Consider the following 19,120-nt stretch of genomic DNA (forward strand, 5'->3'; position numbering starts at 1 on the left):
GAAAAAGCTAGCGCCATCTAGACAAAGTAAGACGTTAGCTAATTCCCTCTTTAGAACGTTGATTCCCCCACTATCCGGTTTGCTACTATCTGCCGCTAGAAGGCCAAATAACAAGTATTTTTCAACTTTCTCCCTCTGCCATCCGTCCTTCAGTATTACTTTGTCCATGGTAGGGTCGTGCTGGGGGAGATACAGTGCCGCAGGTCGCCCATCATCATTTCCAATCCATCTCACCTCCCTTATCCCTGTTTATACCAGCTCACCTAAATTGATTATTTATTTATTTATTTTGCCATCCCTTTAAAGCTCATATTTCCCCTTTCCGTACCCTCACCCTTCTCCAGTCCATGTATATAAATGAAGAAAGGAAATCACGAGACGGGAACTGGTGTGAGTCTACGCTGTACAGTTACATTGAGTATCGACTTTCTTTTAACCAAAATTAAAACAACAAAAAAAAAAACGCTTATAATCTAAAAGGAACTCGATGACATTAAATAAAATAAGTGATAACGCCAGAAAGCAGTCGAACATCGAACGCGACTTAATATAGTTTCAACACAGCCATCAAAGAAATTATAAATCGAGGGATACAAATTTGGAGATGTTTGATTAAATTGGCTCTAAGCATTAATCGAACCTCGACTATAAAAACTTCGAGGTTGTTTACTTAAAAGATCACAAGGGATTTTTAAAGGTGGCCAGGAGTAACGGAAGATAATAAGGTAGGAAATAGTTCAATTTTAACTTATAGAAGTTAGATAAAATCAAACATAAATTGATATAATTCAAAGTGTGTAAGGACAGAGTAAGTAATTCTCAGAAAACATTGCAATATAAGGCACGCTTCGGTATGCTACTGTTAAACGCGTGAAAGAATGCGAGCACACTGAATTACATTGACAAGAAATTTTTCAGTACGAAATAAATTATAATCTTCAACAACCAATTATATTTTATCGTCGAAAATATCATCAAAAGGTGAACTATTTTTTCGGAGATAGGGAAAGATAATATAATATTAAAGTCGAGCGTTGATTGGTCGAGAAAAGAAGCTAGAGAGATAGAGATAAAGACGGAGTACGTCGTAAACATCATAATGGGCACTACTGAAGGTTATCTCGCACTATAGTGACTCCCTTTTGGTTGTTTTTATTTACAAATCCATTGATAAAATGTATCGTTTTCTTCTCTTGGGAATTTATTTAACAATTCTTAATTTCATAAATGTGGTTGTTTGTGCAAAGGCACTTCATAAGATAAGGACGTTTGTCTCAGCAAATTGCGACACTAGCTCTTTTATCTATTAAGGCCCGTGCATTTTGGGGGGGAGGGAACTTCAAGTTGTATAGTAGGTCTTAACCTAGATGGCTCTGCTTTTCAGCAGATTCCCGCGAAATTTAGAATCCGCGTACTTAAACGGAGATGGACGATTGGGTGACTTTGAAAAATGACGTCATTTTGCTAGAACTTGGGCCATAAAAGTTTGATAGACGGCGCTTCTAACTAAAATCTCAATTTTGAGAAGGAAAAATATCACCATGCATGGGCCTTGATATATGAATAAGGCAGTGAATAAAACATATAATAAAGACAAAAATTAAAGTCAATAATATTTCCACCCTAAATATTTAAACTCAATACATAATGAAGAGATAAGGCCTGAAACCAGTCTTTCTAAATAGGAAATAGCTCCTTTTTCTCTAGACAGGCTCTGTATGAATGCGGTTTAACTGTGGAAAACATCTTAATGATGTCACTCCAAACAAATATTTGACCAAGTTACGTATTAATCCCTTAGGTACAAAAACAAAAAAAGATGGTGGGACTTTTCGCATCTTTACTGCTGAAGTCAGCCGTGACTCTAGTCATTGGAACAGCTGGGTCATTTGGTTTACAGGCTGAAGACAATCAAACGTTTCTGATTGACACGTCCAATTCATTCGGGCTTCGAATTTACAAGGAGTACTTGGGCGGTAACCCCGCCTCCGGCAACGTCATCTTTTCGCCATACAGCTTGGCCTCCGCTATGTATATGTTAATGGAAGGAACCAGTGGGAAAACTTACAAAGAAATCAAGTTTGCCTTGGGTCCCGACGCCCGGCGCCCAATGACCATCCAAATCATTGATAAAGGAATGAAGAATCTCTCCAAGCAACTGCCACTGAATAGCAGTGGCTACACTCTCAATGTTGCCAATTCCGTATGGGTTAAGAAGGGATTTGCATTGAAATTAAATTTCACGTATGTACTTTGTCTATTTTACCTAATTGCATAAGTAAAGCTATGTTCAAACTGGCATAAGAGTCGGCTGAGAACTGATTTGCCTAACTAGTTTCAAACACCTCTTCATTACCAGTTCGAAGCGATTTCAACACCCTCGGTCCATATTAAAGACGCTTCTCTTAGTGCTTATGCTTTCGTTGGTGCTGTTTGCTTAGGCCAGTAAAAATACAATGAAAACTATTCTCATCCCAGGTGAAATACTCCTGAAAACTAGAAACTAGCCTCCAAAGCCACTTTAAGCTGGCTCGCGAAGCACTTCAAGAAACCATGTTTGTAATTAGCTTCTCGGGTTCACACTTAACTTTGGAAGCGTTATGAATTGCTTCGAACTCGTTTGTCATCATCTCATGTAAGTGTGAACATGGCTTTACAACAGGTTCATTATTTGGTTTAGGTCCTCAAGGTTGGAATCCTGTAGAGAATATCCTAAAGCTATATCAGTAACATTTTGGCTTTGAAATTCTCTAATTAATCATTGTTTCATTGAATTTGAATGAAGATAATTGATAGGAAGAGGTGAAGAGTATTTAGTGTATTTAAACTGTTCAGGGGGCAATGCCAAGTAGCTTAGCCAGTCGAATGTGTTTTGAAAAACGTTCACCAGTGATTATCTCTCATGTATTTATTTGTAAACTATCTAAACCCAGGCTAGTAGTCTTTGAATAGTTTAAAAGTAAACGAAATTGCGACTTGGGTTGGGTTTTTTCTGAAGAGAGATATTCATCCTTATTTGAAAGAGCAAATTTGAGCCTAAAATAGTGTTGAACCTTACACAACGTAACCTAACTTACACTTTTCTAACCCCAAAGGAAGAAGTTAACCGACGTATTTTCGGCCAATGCGAGTGATGTTGATTTCGGAGCCGACGCGACAGACCGTATCAATGAATGGTGCGACAACGCGACCAATCATCACATCCCTCAACTATTTACAAGCCCATTGGACCCCAGCACCGTTATGGTCCTAGTCAATGCCATATACTTCAAAGGGGTGTGGAAAACTCAATTTGACCCACGGAATACATACGACAGACGATTCTACGCCAACAAAGACGTCCAATGGCAAGACGTCCCCAAAGTCCAAACCATGAGTGTCATTAGCGACTTTGCCTTATCGTACAACCCGGAACTTAAGTTTCAATTACTGGCATTGCCTTACGAGAACGACGAAGTCACCATGTATATTCTTCTACCGGACCAAGAGGTCACTTTAGAACAAATCGAGAGGCAACTCACCTACCAGATCCTTCAGAACGCCATTGACAACTCCACGGAGGTCAAGGTTGACGTCGCACTACCAAAGTTCAAACTTAACAACGAACTGTCTTTAATTCCCGCTTTAAACCGGGTTGGCATTAAGCAAGTCTTTAGCGATTCGGCTAACTTGTCTAGGATTAACCAAAACGCACCACTGAAGGTCAGTAAGGTCATTCAAAAAGCCGTGGTTGAAGTCAACGAACAGGGTACCGTTGCTGCGGCAGTCTCTGGGATCTCCATTATGGCGCGGTCTATGCAAAATCATTACGACCAATTTCACGCTGATCGACCTTTCATGTTCTTCATTCAACATGCCCAAAGTCGACTGATACTTTTTGAGGGAAGAGTAACTAATCCGTAGCTGACAATTTTTTTCTATTAATATACGACAAAAATCAAAATTTTTCATTTTTATGTTAACACGTTATTATAAGCATAATAATTAAATGTTTTATGAAATAATATTCCGATGTGAAGTATTTCTTTCACAAGTCAGCATGGTTCATTTACAAAAAAATCCCCTTCTATTCACCTTTGAAGATTTTTTGGGGGACACTAGGGGATATGTGGATATGTTATTATTGCAAATAAGACAGGTCATATTTTTTATCAACGAACATTTTTTGAAAACAAAGTTTAACTTTGAACCGTAATAACAACAGAATTTTTAAATGGCATTTATATAGAAAATTACGAAGATACAATTGTTATCTTTTTATTAATAATTACAGAGTTTCTTATTACAGAGTACTTATTTCAGCTTAATTATAGACAGTCTTATTCCACTTTACTTGAAGCATTTTTATTTTGCACACAACATCTAGATGGCGTTTGCAAAATATTACTCCATACGGAAAATTTGACGAGGGAGAAGCCACTCTGTAATAAAGTCTTTCTGAGGGTGTAAGATGGGAAGCATATAACGCCGTTTAACGCGGAAATACATTCGGGATTACTTTTTACAGTTTTTATTTTAATATTAGAACGGATTAAAGGCATATCTCCCGAATTTACGGCGTTAAAACCACCAAAAAGGTTATACCGGGGGAATACGCCAGTGGCTGATCCTTCGGGCGTCAAGTTCGTTTCTAGTTGACGATGGGAAAGCCGCTCCGTAATGAAGTCTTTCTGAGGGTGTACGATGGGAAGCGTATTACGCTAGTTGCCTGATCCCTCGAATGCCGAGCGCGACGTGCGCGACGTGCGGGTTAGTAACCCCGTATTTTTAGCTTAAGATGATACTGAGAAAAAACTAAGGGGAGATTGGCGCGGCTCTAGAGACCGCGCGAGTTATCAGGGGTATCGTAAATTATGTACGTAGGGAACATCGTATTTTTAGCTTAAGATGATACTGAGAATAAACGAAGGAGAGATCTCTGGTCTAAACGCGCCAGATTTTACGGTAGACGAGAGTCACGAGACCGGGAGTGTTATATTACGTACGCGGGAACCTTGCGGACTGACGACGGCAATGCTCTAAGCCTTTGCTTAACTGAATTTTCTACTTTGATTTAAATATTAATTTATCAAGCTAAGTATAATTTTTGTGATCTACTGTCTTGTGACACTTGAAGTTCCGATTTAATGTTATAAACAGATTCCCGATTAGTAAAATCAATTGTCGGTAAGTGTATATAAATGGTCAATTGATTTAAGTTCCTATATAGAAACTAGTTCAAATAAAACGAAAATTATCAAATCTTAACTGAATTTCCTACTTAGATTTAAATATCAATTTTTCAAGCTAAGTATAATTTTTGTAAACAATGCGATTAATTGTATTATTTACTAAACATTGTGATTAATGTTTAGAGCTCGGCATTATCTATCCATTATCCACAAATTGGTGGATAACCGATTATTTATAAACAAAGTTGTGTATTATAATACGATTTAGCATATGAGTTATGTGGATAATTTTCGAGTATGGATGAAGATAAAATAACTTGGATAATGGATAGATAATGCCGGGCTCTAAACATTGTGATTAATGTAACATTAGTAAATAAATGATTAATAATGATTTATTTACTAAACATTGTTATTAAGGCTTTAGAGCCGAATATCAAATCTTAACTGAATCTCCTACTTAGATTTAAATATCAATTTTTCAAGCTAAGTATAAGCCCTGAAAATTTAATGACAAGTGTGTTACAATCGATTATATCGAAAAATGGTTAAAATGTTCATAATTAATTAGTTTTATAAGAAATTATTTTAGTACTTTCACTCCCTTTTCAAGATTAAACGTATTGCTTAATCATTACGCTAAAAATCTTATAATTAAACAAAATTATAGTCCCTAAAGCCTAAAACATACTATTTTGGGAAAGTTCAGAAGAGCCCTTGTGTTTCTACCAAAAGCACTATACAATTATGACATTGGAAATTAATTTTTATTAAAATAATTATCCACTCTAAAAGTTTGAATTCTTTTTAATATAATATAATAGTTTGTAACACACCTCTCATTAAAGTTTTAGGTCATTTAAGTATAATTTTTGTGGTCTAAGAGAGACCATTTTTAAAAAGGTTAAGCATATCTATTGTTGTCACGGTATTTAAGATCTAAAAGAATTAAAAACTTTTGTTTACGGAGATATCCGACGTGATTGGTATCGTCCCTTTCAACCGAATTCCCAATGGACCGTACTCCCATTCGACCGAATATCCCGCAATGATTTTAGATTTCCAGCCCAATGGCTATATTCCCGATGGACCGAAATCCCAATCGTCCGAATATGCCTCTAAAAATACATGAATATAACTTCAAACACTGTAGCCGTCAGCGATTCGGTGGTGTAGTGGATACGATGTTGGACTGCGAAGCGATAGGTTGTTGGTTCGGATCTCCGATAGGTATGTTAATAATATTAAAAGTAAATGTTTCGTGAGACAAATTAAAACGCTCACTTTCATTCCTTTCAAGGCAAGAGATATATAGAATTAATAAAAAAATTGTGCTTAAAATGAAGTACAGTCTTAATGGTAGTTCCATCAATGTCTTTAAGTTTTAAATTAAAATTTTAATACTTTGGTTTCGGATGGGTTAGGTTAGGTTAGATGAGGTTAGGTTAGATTAGGTTTGGTTTGGTTCCAAATTCGTTGACACCTTTTCCAAAATATGCTCCTTTTAATTAGTTACCACCTTTTCTAAAATATTCTCCTATTAATTAGCTGCCACCTTTTCCAAAAGATTTTCCTATTAATTAGCTGCCACCTTTTCCAAAATATTCTCCTATTAATTAGCTGCAACCTTTTCCAAAACATTCTCCTACTAATTAGCTACCACCTTTTCCAAAATATTCTCCTTATAATTAGCTACCACCTTTTCCAAAATATTCTCCTATTAATTAGCTACCACCTTTTCCAAAATATTCTCCTATTAATTAGCTGCCACCTTTTCCAAAATATTCTCCTATTAATTAGCTGCCACCTTTTTCAAAATATTCTCCTATTAATTAGCTGCAACCTTTTCCAAAACATTCTCCTACTAATTAGCTGCCACATTTTCCAAAATATTCTCCTTTTAGTTAGCTACCACCTTTTCTAAAATATTCTCCTATTAATTAGCTGCCACCTTTTCCAAAAGATTTTCCTATTAATTAAAAATATATTTAATGCAAAATTATACAGTATGTCTTCTTCCAGTTCAATAGAATTTCGGTCCAATGGGAGTATAATAAAATCGCACCTTTTGGCTACGTTCGGTCGAATGGGACACCACAAAAAAGCCGTTCTGTCGAATGGGAATTCGGTTCAATGGGACCAAAGCACGTGATTTTATTAAAAACATTAAAATTTCTTTGAGACGTTTCGGGCCGCGGCTCGTCATTCAGTCTGTTGAACTCATGTGGGTTCATGTTAATATACTACTCTCGGTTATTTTTTAGCAATTTTGGGGAAGTATAACATTTGGTCGCTAGAGGGAATACCTTAAGGGCGCCGCGCGTGTTTTTTTTTTAAATATATAATTATATTATTTATCTATTATTTTTTATAAGTTTGTCCACATTCCAATTATTTTTAAGTATACATAACCTGCCTCTAAGTTAAAGTTTTTCGTATTATATTATTTTACTAATAGCTCCTTAGAAGATTGCGTCAAGTGAGGAATTTTAGCTTGACCATTGCAAGCAAAACTCTGAGGCCATTGCCCAACGTTCACTGAGCCGCTTCGTCACATTATCTTATTACATTATCACATATATTGATAAGTTTAACCACGGATATCCTGTTGGGATTGTTTTAAAGTTCGTAACTCTCGATTTTGAAGTTATATACTGTCTAGAGACACTAGAAGTTCCGATTTAATGTTATAAACAGACTAGGATCGTTAGCCTATATCGTAAATTAACCGATGTCAAAATCAAAGCTTAACTGAAACACGTATATCAATTTTATTAACTCATTAATCTGAAATAAAAATATAATCTTTCATATTTAAAAAATATTCAGGTAGTATTTATAAAATATTAAATAAAAGACGTAGTAATTGTCTAGATAAGTAAAATCCATTATCGGTAAGTGTACTCAAACAATTGGCCATTTGATTAAAGTTCCTTTATAGAAACTAGTTCAAAAGAAACGAAAATTTTATTTATATTTCTCCTTTAATATCACAAAACGTTAACGATTCTATTTTGGAATTGAAAAACTTCGGGAATTATGCAAAGAAGCTGCCCATTTTGGTGTCAGAAAATAATAAAATTCATCTTCTTTTGAAACTTAACCTGAGAAATTTAAATTAAAGAATAGCTTGATATCTTTTCCAGTGGATAATTGTTTGATATTGATATTTTCGTTTCATTGATATTAAATAAATTGGTATTGACATCGGTTAATTTACGATTTTGGACAATTGATCATCACTAATAGTTTAAATAATTTCAATTAAACGGTTCAAAACATTCAGAAAAAGCTTAGTTTTATATTGAATAAAATTCTAATTTTAAAGTAATAAATTAATTTATCGTAGGTAATTAATTTACTGCCTTAGTGTAATTTATGCTGAAATAAAATTATGCAATGAAAGAGGAAGTGACGTACATTTGGGTACGTGTTTCGCGGGAGATTCAAATGTCGATTTGGGTTAAAGAAATAAGAGAATAATTAGAGATGGAGAAATGTTTGGCGGGAGATTCAAATGTCGATTTGGATTTGGGTTAGAGAATAGGGTTTTAAGCTCTCTCTCCTTATGGAACCGACCCTAATGTTTACATTTGGATTTGGGTATTTAAACATTGAAATTTTTAGAGAATAGTGTCCCTGGATGCATTTCAAGTTTTCTGCTTATTTCCGCTCTCGCAAATTTCCAGGAGGCTCAAAGTATTTGAGTTATTTCCGCCCCAATTCAACCTTTTCTAGCTGTGATTTATTTCGTCGGCTTTATTTTAAGCAGGGACGGAAATAAGATAACTTTGAGACACTTATAGGGGTCACTGCCTCACTGGACCAATGTCCTATAAAGTGATTGGGTGTGCAAAATGTTCTGGTTGCTGGACCAGCTTGCTCAATCTTCCAAGGAAGATGGAGGATTATGTGGGTTGATGATAAAGGACGTAGAGGAAAGGATGCCTCTGTACGCCCATCTACGGCAGTAACGGCACCGTAGTCCTCCCTGCATACTCAGCGGTTAGGTAGGGTCGTACCGGACGAAATTGTAAAGGAGGCTCCATTTATCTTAAAAATAGAAGCTAGTTCTCATACAAATAAAATGGCGCTACGTGGCAGCACTTAGCAATCACCTACCGAAGGTAGGGGCGTGCGCGAGGTACACTGGGAGAGATACGGTGCCGTAGGTCGCCCTTTATCATTTCCAATCCATCTCACCTCCCTCCTCATCCCTGTTTACACCATCTCACATAAATAGGTTTACAAGCTGTGCGGAGAATTATTTTGCCATATTTCCCTTGCCGTACCCTCACCCTTCTCCAGTTCGTGTACATAAAGGAATAAAGGAAAACACGAGACGGGAACTGGTGTGAGTCTACGCTTTACAGTTACATTGAGTATCGACTTTCTTCTAACCAAAATTAAAACAACTAAAAAAAACGCTTATAATCTAAAAGGAACTTGATGACATTAAATAAAATAAGTGATAACGCCAGAAAGCAGTCGAACATCGAACGCGACTTAATATAGTTTCAACACAGACATCAGAGGAATTATAAATCAAGGGACACAAATTTGGAGATGTTTGATTAAATTGGCTCTAAGCATTAATAGAACCTCGACTATAAAACCTTCGAGGTTGTTTATTTAACAGCTCACAAGGAATTCTTAAAGGTGGCCAGGAGTAACGGAAGATAATAAGGTATGAAAAAGTTCAATTTTAACCTAACAGAATTTAGACAAAATTAAACGCGAATTGATATAATTCAAAGTGTGGCTTGTAAGGACAGAGTAGGCAATTATCAGCAAACAGCAAGGCACGCTGCGGTATGCTACTGTTAAACGCGTGAATGAATGCGAGCGCGAGTACGCTGGCACACCGAATTACATTTGCAAGAAATTTTTCAGTACGAAATAAATGATAATCTTCAACAACCAATTACATTTTATCGTCGAAAATATCATCAAAAGGTGAACTATTTTTTCGGAGATAGGGAAAAATACTATAATATTAATGTTGAGCGTTGATTGGTCGAGTAAAGAAACTAGAGATAAAGAAGGATTACGTCGTAAACATAATAATGGACACTTGGGAAGGTTATCTCGCACTATAGTAACTCCCTTTTGGTTGTTTTGATTTACAAATCCATTGATAAAACGTATGGTTTTCTTCTCTTGGGAATTTATTTAACTATTCTTAATTTCAAAAATATGGTTGTTTGTGCAAAGGCACTTCATAAGATAAGGAATTTTGTCACGTACGAATACACTATTTCTAGTCTCAGCAAATTACGTGGCTTTATCTATTAAGGGCCGTGCATTTTTGGGGGAAGGGAACTTCAGTTTGGATAGGATTGTCTTAACCTAGATGGCTCTGCTTTTCAGTAGATTCCCGCGAAATTTGGATTACGCGTACTTAAACGGAGATGAACGATTGGGTGACTTTGAAAAATGACGTCATTTTGCTAGCATTTGGCCCAAAATAGTTTGATAGACGTCGCTTCCAAATAAAATGTCAATTTTTGAGAAGGAAAAAAGATCACCATGCATGGGCCTTGATATATGAATAAGGCAGTGAACAAAACATTTAATAAAGACAAAAATTAAAGTCAATAATATTTGCACCCTAAATATTTAAAGTCAATATATTCTGTCCATAAATAATGAAGAGATAAGGCCTGAAACCAGTCTTTCTAAATTGAAAATAGCTCCTTATTCTCTAGACACGCTCTGTGTGAATGCGCTTTAACTGTGGAAAACATCTTAATGATGTCATCCCAAACAAATATTTGACAAAGTTACGTGTTAATCCCTTAGGTACAAAAAAAGATGGTGAGACTTTTCGCATCTTTAGTGCTGATGTCGGCTGCGGCTCTAGTTCTTGGAACATCCGGGTCATTTGGTTTTCAGACTGAAGCCAATCAAGCGAATCTGATTAACGCGTCCAATTCATTCGGGCTTCGAATTTACAATGAGTACTTGAGTGGTAACCCCGCCTCCGGCAACGTCATCTTTTCGCCATACAGCTTGGCCTCCGCTATGTATATGTTAATGGAAGGAACCGGTGGGAAAACTTACAAAGAAATCAAGTCTGCCTTGGGTCCCGACGCCCAGCGCTCTTTGACCATCCAAATCATTGAAAAAGGAATGAAGAATCTCTCCAAGCAACTGCCACTGAATAGCCATGGCTACACTCTCAATGTTGCCAATTCTGTATGGGTTAAGAAGGGATTTGCATTGAAAGTAAATTTCATGTAAGTACTTTGTCTATTTCACACTATTGCATAAGTAAAGCTATGTTCACACTGCCATAAGTAAAGCTATGTTCACACTGGCACAAGTAAAGCTATGTTCACACTGGCACAAGTAAAGCTATGTTCACACTGGCACAAGTAAAGCTATGTTCACACTGGCACAAGTAAAGCTATGTTCACACTGGCACAAGTAAAGCTATGTTCACACTGGCACAAGTAAAGCTATGTTCACACTGGCACAAGTAAAGCTATGTTCACACTGGCATAAGTAAAGCTATGTTCACACTGGCATAAGTAAAGCTATGTTCACACTGGCATAAGTAAAGCTATGTTCACACTGCCATAAGTAAAGCTATGTTCACACTGCCATAAGTAAAGCTATGTTCACACTGCCATAAGTAAAGCTATGTTCACACTGCCATAAGTAAGGCTATGTTCACACTGCCATAAGTAAAGCTATGTTCACACTGGCATAAGTAAAGCTATGTTCACACTGGCATAAGTAAAGCTATGTTCACACTGGCATAAGTAAAGCTATGTTCACACTGGCATAAGTAAAGCTATGTTCACACTGCCATAAGTAAAGCTATGTTCACACTGCCATAAGTAAAGCTATGTTCACACTGCCATAAGTAAAGCTATGTTCACACTGCCATAAGTAAAGCTATGTTCACACTGCCATAAGTAAGGCTATGTTCACACTGCCATAAGTAAAGCTATGTTCACACTGGCATAAGTAAAGCTATGTTCACACTGGCATAAGTAAAGCTATGTTCACACTGGCATAAGTAAAGCTATGTTCACACTGGCATAAGTAAAGCTATATGCACACTGGCATAAGTAAAGCTATGTTCACACTGGCATAAGTAAAGCTATGTTCACACTGGCATAAGTAAAGCTATGTTCACACTGGCATAAGTAAAGCTATGTTCACACTGGCATAAGTAAAGCTATGTTCACACTGGCATAAGTAAAGCTATGTTCACACTGGCATAAGTAAAGCTATGTTCACACTGGCATAAGTAAAGCTATATGCACACTGGCATAAGTAAAGCTATGTTCACACTGGCATAAGTAAAGCTATGTTCACACTGGCATAAGTAAAGCTATGTTCACACTGGCATAAGTAAAGCTATGTTCACACTGGCATAAGTAAAGCTATGTTCACACTGGCATAAGTAAAGCTATGTTCACACTGGCATAAGTAAAGCTATGTTCACACTGGCATAAGTAAAGCTATATGCACACTGGCATAAGTAAAGCTATGTTCACACTGGCATAAGTAAAGCTATGTTCACACTGGCATAAGTAAAGCTATGTTCACACTGGCATAAGTAAAGCTATGTTCACACTGGCATAAGTAAAGCTATGTTCACACTGGCATAAGTAAAGCTATGTTCACACTGGCATAAGTAAAGCTATGTTCACACTGGCATAAGTAAAGCTATGTTCACACTGGCATAAGTAAAGCTATATGCACACTGGCATAAGTAAAGCTATGTTCACACTGGCATAAGTAAAGCTATGTTCACACTGGCATAAGTAAAGCTATGTTCACACTGGCATAAGTAAAGCTATGTTCACACTGGCATAAGTAAAGCTATGTTCACACTGGCATAAGTAAAGCTATGTTCACACTGGCATAAGTAAAGCTATGTTCACATTGCCATAAGTAAACCTATGTTCACACTGGCATACGTAAAGCTATGTTCACACTGGCATAAGTAAAGCTATGTTCACACTGGCATAAGTAAAGCTATATGCACACTGGCATAAGTAAAGCTATGTTCACACTGGCATAAGTAAAGCTATGTTCACACTGGCATAAGTAAAGCTATGTTCACACAGGCATAAGTAAAGCTATGTTCACACTGGCATAAGTAAAGCTATGTTCACACTGCCATAAGTAAAGCTATGTTCACACTGGCATAAGTAAAGCTATGTTCACACTGGCATAAGTAAAGCTATGTTCACATTGGCATATTAAAGCTATGTTCACACTGCCATAAGTAAAGCTATGTTCACACTGCCATAAGTAAAGCTATGTTCACACTGGCATAAGTAAAGCTATGTTCACACTGGCATAAGTAAAGCTATGTTCACACTGGCATAAGTAAAGCTATGTTCACACTGGCATAAGTAAAGCTATGTTCACACTGGCATAAGTAAAGCTATGTTCACAGTGCCATAAGTAAAGCTATGTTCACACTGGCATAAGTATAGCTATGTTCACACTGGCATAAGTAAAGCTATGTTCACACTGGCATAAGTAAAGCTATGTTCACACTGGCATAAGTAAAGCTATGTTCACACTGGCATAAGTAAAGCTGTGTTCACACTGGCATAAGTAAAGCTATGTTCACACTGGCATAAGTAAAGCTATGTTCACACTGGCATAAGTAAAGCTATGTTCACACTGGCATAAGTAAAGCTATGTTCACACTGGCATAAGTAAAGCTATGTTCACACTGGCATAAGTAAAGCTATGTTCACACTGCCATAAGTAAAGCTATGTTCACACTGCCATAAGTAAAGCTATGTTCACACTGCCATAAGTAAAGCTATGTTCACACTGGCATATTAAAGCTATGTTCACACTGGCATAAGTAAAGCTATGTTCACACTGGCATATTAAAGCTATGTTCACACTGGCATAAGTAAAAGGTGGGGTGGCGTAGCGGTTAGCGCTTTCGCCTCGCAGCAAGAGGATCCCGGGTTCGATCCCGGACTGTGGCACCGGGTGAAAAATCTGGGAAGAAATCCTTCTGCGTAGAGTTTGCAAGTTCTCTCCCCGCTTGTTAAAGGAGTTTTCCTCCGCGGTCTAACCCGGTTTCTCCTTTCCATCAAAACTTGCAGAGGTTAACAGTAATAGTTAGCATAGGGCGCTGTCGGTTAGCTGTTGCATAGGGGCTAGCCACCACCCATCTATGCATTGTAAAGGCGTTAGATAAGGGGCAATAAGTCGCAAGATGACTTGGTCCAATTAGCTAGCTAGCTGAGTTCAATGTTTAAAGCTATGTTCACACTGGCATAAGAGTCCGTTGAGAACTGATTTGCCTAACTAGTTTTGAACATCTCTTCATTACCAGTTCGAAGCGATTTCAACACCATTGGTTCACACTTAAAGACGCTTCTCTTAGTGCTTATGCTTTCGTTTGTGCTGTTTGCTAAGGCCGGTAAAAGTACAATGAAAACTATTCTCATCCCTGGTTTAATACGAAGTTGTATCGAATATTTATTTGTAACCAATCTAAACCCAGGCTCTTTGAATAACTTTAAAGTTAACGAAATTGCGACTTGGGTTGGATTTTTTCTAAAGAGAGATATTCATTCTTATTTGAAAGAGCATATTTGAGTCAAAAATAGTCTCAAACATTTACGCAACTTAACCTAACTTTCACTTATTTAACCCTGAAGGAAGAAGTTAACCGACATATTTTCGGCCGATGCGAGTGACGTTGATTTCGGAGTCGACGCGACCGACCGCATCAATGAATGGTGCGACAACGCGACCAATCATCACATCCCTCAACTATTTACTAGGCCATTGGACCCCAACACCGTTATGGTCCTAGTCAATGCAATATACTTCAAAGGAGAGTGGAAAACTCATTTCGACCCACGAAATACATACGCCAGACGCTTCTTCGCCAGCAAAGACGTCAAATGGCAAGACGCCCCCAAAGTCCAGACCATGAGTGTCATTAGCGACTTTGCCATATCGTACAACCCGGAACTTAAGTTTCAATTACTGGCATTGCCTTACGAGAACGACGAAATCACCATGTATATTCTACTTCCGGACCAAGAGGTCACGTTAGAACAAATCGAGAGGCAACTCACCTACCAGATTCTTCAGAACGCCATTGACAACTCCACGGAGGTCAAGGTTGACGTCGCACTACCAAAGTTCAAACTTAACAACGAACTGTCTTTAATTCCCGCTTTAAACCGGGTTGGCATTAAGCTAGTCTTTAGCGATTCGGCTAACTTGTCTAGGATTAACCAAAACGCACCACTGAAGGTCAGTAAGGTCATTCAAAAAGCCGTATTTGAAGTCAACGAACAGAGTGCTGTTGCTGCGGCCGTCTCTGGGATTTGGATTATGTCGAGGTCTATGCAAACTCATTACGACCAATTTCACGCTGATCGACCTTTCATGTTCTTCATTCAACATGCCCAAAGTCGACTGATCCTTTTAGTGGGAAGAGTAACTAATCCGTAGCTGACAATCTTTTTTATTAATATACGGCTATAAATCAAAATTTTTTAATTTTTTTAATTTTTATGTTAACACGTTATTATCAGCATAATAATTAAATTTTTCATGAAATAATATTCTGATGTGAAGTATTTTATTTTAAAAGCCAACATGGCTCAGTTTAAAAACATCCCCTAAACCTTTGAACATGATTTTTTTTGCGGACACCCTAGGGGGTATGTTATTATTGCAAATAAGACAAGTCATATTTAATATCAACGGAATGAAAAATTTTTACAAGTTCAACTTTGAACCGTACTTTCCGTTGGCGTTATCATAGATAAACGCATGTGCCGTACAACTGTAGAGCAATAATAGGTCAACTAATCTTTTATTGTTGTTTTACTAATGTACACTTAAAACAAGCGTATTTCCAACTCATAACAATAGATAATTTTTATGTGAGCGCAGGCCCGTCGTCAGGGGAGAGCCGGTTGGGTCCGGCCCTACCTTTAATGTGTTTGGCCCTACCTAAAATATTTCTCATAATCTTCTAAAAAACCTTTTGGCCCCACTAGCAGTTTTGTTGGCCCAACGCCCCTACTCGTAACCAGGCTCCGTGCCATTAAGATACGCCTAATCTTATCATGACATGACAAGTTGGGAAAACCAAAATATTACCTCTCCGTGTCGAGAAGATTATATAAACTTTAGTATCCAATGAAAACGTCGACCTTTTTGCCCTCATCCTTTCCCGCGCTTTGCGCTTCCGCATTTCATCCTAACTCTCAACATTATCTTCCTCCATTTTACATACAAAAATCAAATACTCACAAAAAGAAGCGGCAAAAACCTGCTGGCTCTTTACAACCACTTAATTTGACTTAATATCCAACTTCCAAACACAAATATTTACTGGTAGATAAATTAACAACCTACAAGCTAAGAAAAATTCTCAAGAATGGCTCCCCCAAATTTAATAGGTCTATTTTCAACTAGGTGGTCGTATCTGATTAGATTTAAAATATATATTTTTGAAATTTTTGGTCTGACTGTTATCTACACCTAGATAGTTTTCAGTGAAACAAACAAGGAGTATAAACACAATAGTGGAAGCTTCAGTCTTATTTAAAACATGTAAAACAATTATCATCTCTGCAAATAGCTTACACATGTCTTTTTACCAATGCCTAACCGTTTGGATTTTTCTAAAGCAATCTCAGCACCGAAAAATATTTTTTGATACAAAATAAATGTTTTATATTCTTATTAAGAATAAAACAAGAGGATGAAAAAGGTCTGTCCTCTCGTAATTTTTTAAGCTTTTATCATGATTACTCTATACAACAGAAACAAGGAGTATAAACCCATTAGTGGAAGCAGTATTTTTTTCCGAAACAATCTCGCTTATGTTTATCCTCTCTAGACTTCGCTAAAAACGTATTACTCCTACGTAAAATATTAATAGACAGGTAAGGATTCATACCATTAAAGAAGGAGCGCAATATTATCCATATTTTCATTTCATATACAGAGAAAAGAAATTATTATGTTTCTGAGAGGAGCTTCCCATTTTGGTTGTTGTTTTGAAAAGTATATCGAAATGCACGGGCGTTGATAGATATAGGAGGCAATGAAGGAAATATATCGCATGCACGGGCCTTGGTAGATATAGGAGGCGATGATAATCTCTCTCTTTGCACGAGAGGTTTATCTTTAATATTTAAATAAATATAATTATTTTTAATTATTTAAATCTTCAATAATTAACATTAATAATAGTTAAATCGTTTAAAATAAAGTTATACCTATTATCATCTCAAACTTTGCTAATATTGACGTTTAAAGTGAAGGGTACCCCTCTTGCCCGCTTTCTTCAAGTTTTGGGGTATACAGTGTGGAAGAGATCAGAGCAACACCTACCTTTGTGGAAAACCCCCAAAACCCCTGACGGACTACTTCACTGCAGTACATTTTCGAGCTCGTATACAGGGTGTGACATGTGTCATTGTATGCAAATGAGAACGTGCAACAAGTATCATAGTGAATATCGTTTAATGATACGCACTCTGAAACGTTAAAGACCTATGATTAAGCTTAGGAACTAAGGCATCACACTACAAATTAAAGGCCTGTTTGGTAAACCCATCAGCGTAAATATTCGATGTGCCTACCGTCGTGGTGTAGACACTCTTCAAGACGATTGTCCATGCCTTGTATTACGTTTTCTAGCATTTGAGGAGTGATTCGTTCAATTGCGCTTCGAATTCTGGCCGTCAAGTCGTCTACATTTAAAGGTTCTGTTGCAAACACCTTTCCCTTAACATATCCCCATAAGAAGAAATCAAGTGGGGTTAGGTCAGGGGATCTTGCTGGTCACGGAATTGGTCCACCTCTACCGATCCAACGGTTTGGAGAGTGCTCAGTTAGCCATTGGCGAACATTGACCGCCCAATGTGGTGGCGCACCATCCTGCTGGAACCACAGGTCCCGCATCACTGCTAATGGTAATGCGTCTATCGCATCACTAAACTCGTGGCTTTGGCCTACTTAGATAAGGAATCCATACGAGGTTACGAAGGTCAGAATTTTCCGCGGCACTGAGAATTCGGCACATTATTCAATCAAACGTACGCGTCGTTACTAGCAGCTTAGTTCGTATAAACGTTGTAAGTCCTGTGTCGTAGACGAATGGCAGCCTACTCCAACCGAGAAAAATTGGACATGACGTTTATTTTGGGTAAATGTCGCTGTAACGTTCAACAAGCGGCATTGCTTTATGCCGAACGCTTCCCACACCGACGAAGGCCGGTTCGAAGAACCTTCACGAACATTAGAGACAACCTACGAGATTTCGGGAGTTTCGTCGTGCAAGACCGTCAACGTAGAAGAGACCGTATAATTGGTAATCATGATAGGGAAGTCGACATTCTAGCACGTTTTGAAGCCAATCCTCATACTAGTAGTAGAGCGGTCGGAGAAGAGGTCGGTCTAAGCCATTCAACCGTTCGTGCCATTTTACATCGGCATCACTACCGGCCCTATCATATCCACCTCCATCAAGCCTTAACGGACGATGACTACCTAAGACGTCAAGATTTCTGTCTTACCATGCGCGAGCTAATTGAACCCGATCCATTGTTCTTAAGAAAGGTTCTTTTTTCTGATGAGGCGACATTTCACAGGGATGGTACGGTAAACCGACATAACTTACATTACTGGACCCAACGAAATCCTTACTGGTTACGGCAACATTACCATCAAATTCGATGGAAGATAAATGTTTGGTGTGGCATTCTGGGGAACAGAATCATCGGACCTTTCTTCTTCGCGGTCAACATTACTGGTGACAGGTATTTGCACTTCCTGCGTCACGAGTTTAGTGATGCGATAGACGCATTACCATTAGCAGTGATGCGGGACCTGTGGTTCCAGCAGGATGGTGCGCCACCACATTGGGCGGTCAATGTTCGCCCATGGCTAACTGAGCACTTTCCAAACCGTTGGAT

General features: G+C 37.7%; 2 protein-coding genes across 3 annotated transcripts; both read left to right on the forward strand.

The window, feature by feature from the left end:
* Positions 1-457: 457 nt before the first annotated feature.
* LOC149629123 (iripin-2-like) lies at positions 458-3,998 on the forward strand. Its single transcript, XM_089851755.1, has 3 exons — positions 458-725; positions 1,802-2,244; positions 3,096-3,998. Exons 2-3 carry the CDS (start codon positions 1,820-1,822, stop codon positions 3,901-3,903), a joined length of 1,233 nt encoding a protein of 410 aa, XP_089707881.1. The 5' UTR covers positions 458-725; positions 1,802-1,819; the 3' UTR covers positions 3,904-3,998.
* Positions 3,999-4,738: 740 nt separating this feature from the next.
* LOC149629124 (iripin-2-like) lies at positions 4,739-15,746 on the forward strand. Of its 2 annotated transcripts, XM_089851507.1 has the most exons (5): positions 4,739-5,166; positions 9,415-9,525; positions 9,614-9,858; positions 10,974-11,410; positions 14,828-15,746. In XM_089851507.1, exons 4-5 carry the CDS (start codon positions 10,986-10,988, stop codon positions 15,633-15,635), a joined length of 1,233 nt encoding a protein of 410 aa, XP_089707633.1. In that variant the 5' UTR covers positions 4,739-5,166; positions 9,415-9,525; positions 9,614-9,858; positions 10,974-10,985; the 3' UTR covers positions 15,636-15,746. The 2 variants fall into 2 exon arrangements, with proteins under 2 accessions (XP_089707633.1, XP_089707632.1); XM_089851506.1 differs by having other exon boundaries at positions 9,415-9,858.
* The last annotated feature ends 3,374 nt before the right edge of the window (positions 15,747-19,120 follow it).

Source organism: Phalangium opilio, unplaced genomic scaffold, assembly GCF_054372755.1.
Source record: "Phalangium opilio isolate 3A_F unplaced genomic scaffold, DU_Popi_V2 ptg000105l_1, whole genome shotgun sequence".
Taxonomy (NCBI): Eukaryota; Metazoa; Arthropoda; class Arachnida; order Opiliones; family Phalangiidae; genus Phalangium; species Phalangium opilio.

Coding starts and splice junctions, on each gene's coding strand:
- LOC149629124 (XM_089851506.1), top strand. CDS start 10,986: ATGGTGAGACTTTTCGCATCTTTAGTGCTGATGTCGGCTGCGGCTCTA. Junction 11,411..14,827: donor GCATTGAAAGTAAATTTCAT/GTAAGTACTTTG, acceptor TTAACCCTGAAG/GAAGAAGTTAACCGACATAT.
- LOC149629123 (XM_089851755.1), top strand. CDS start 1,820: ATGGTGGGACTTTTCGCATCTTTACTGCTGAAGTCAGCCGTGACTCTA. Junction 2,245..3,095: donor GCATTGAAATTAAATTTCAC/GTATGTACTTTG, acceptor CTAACCCCAAAG/GAAGAAGTTAACCGACGTAT.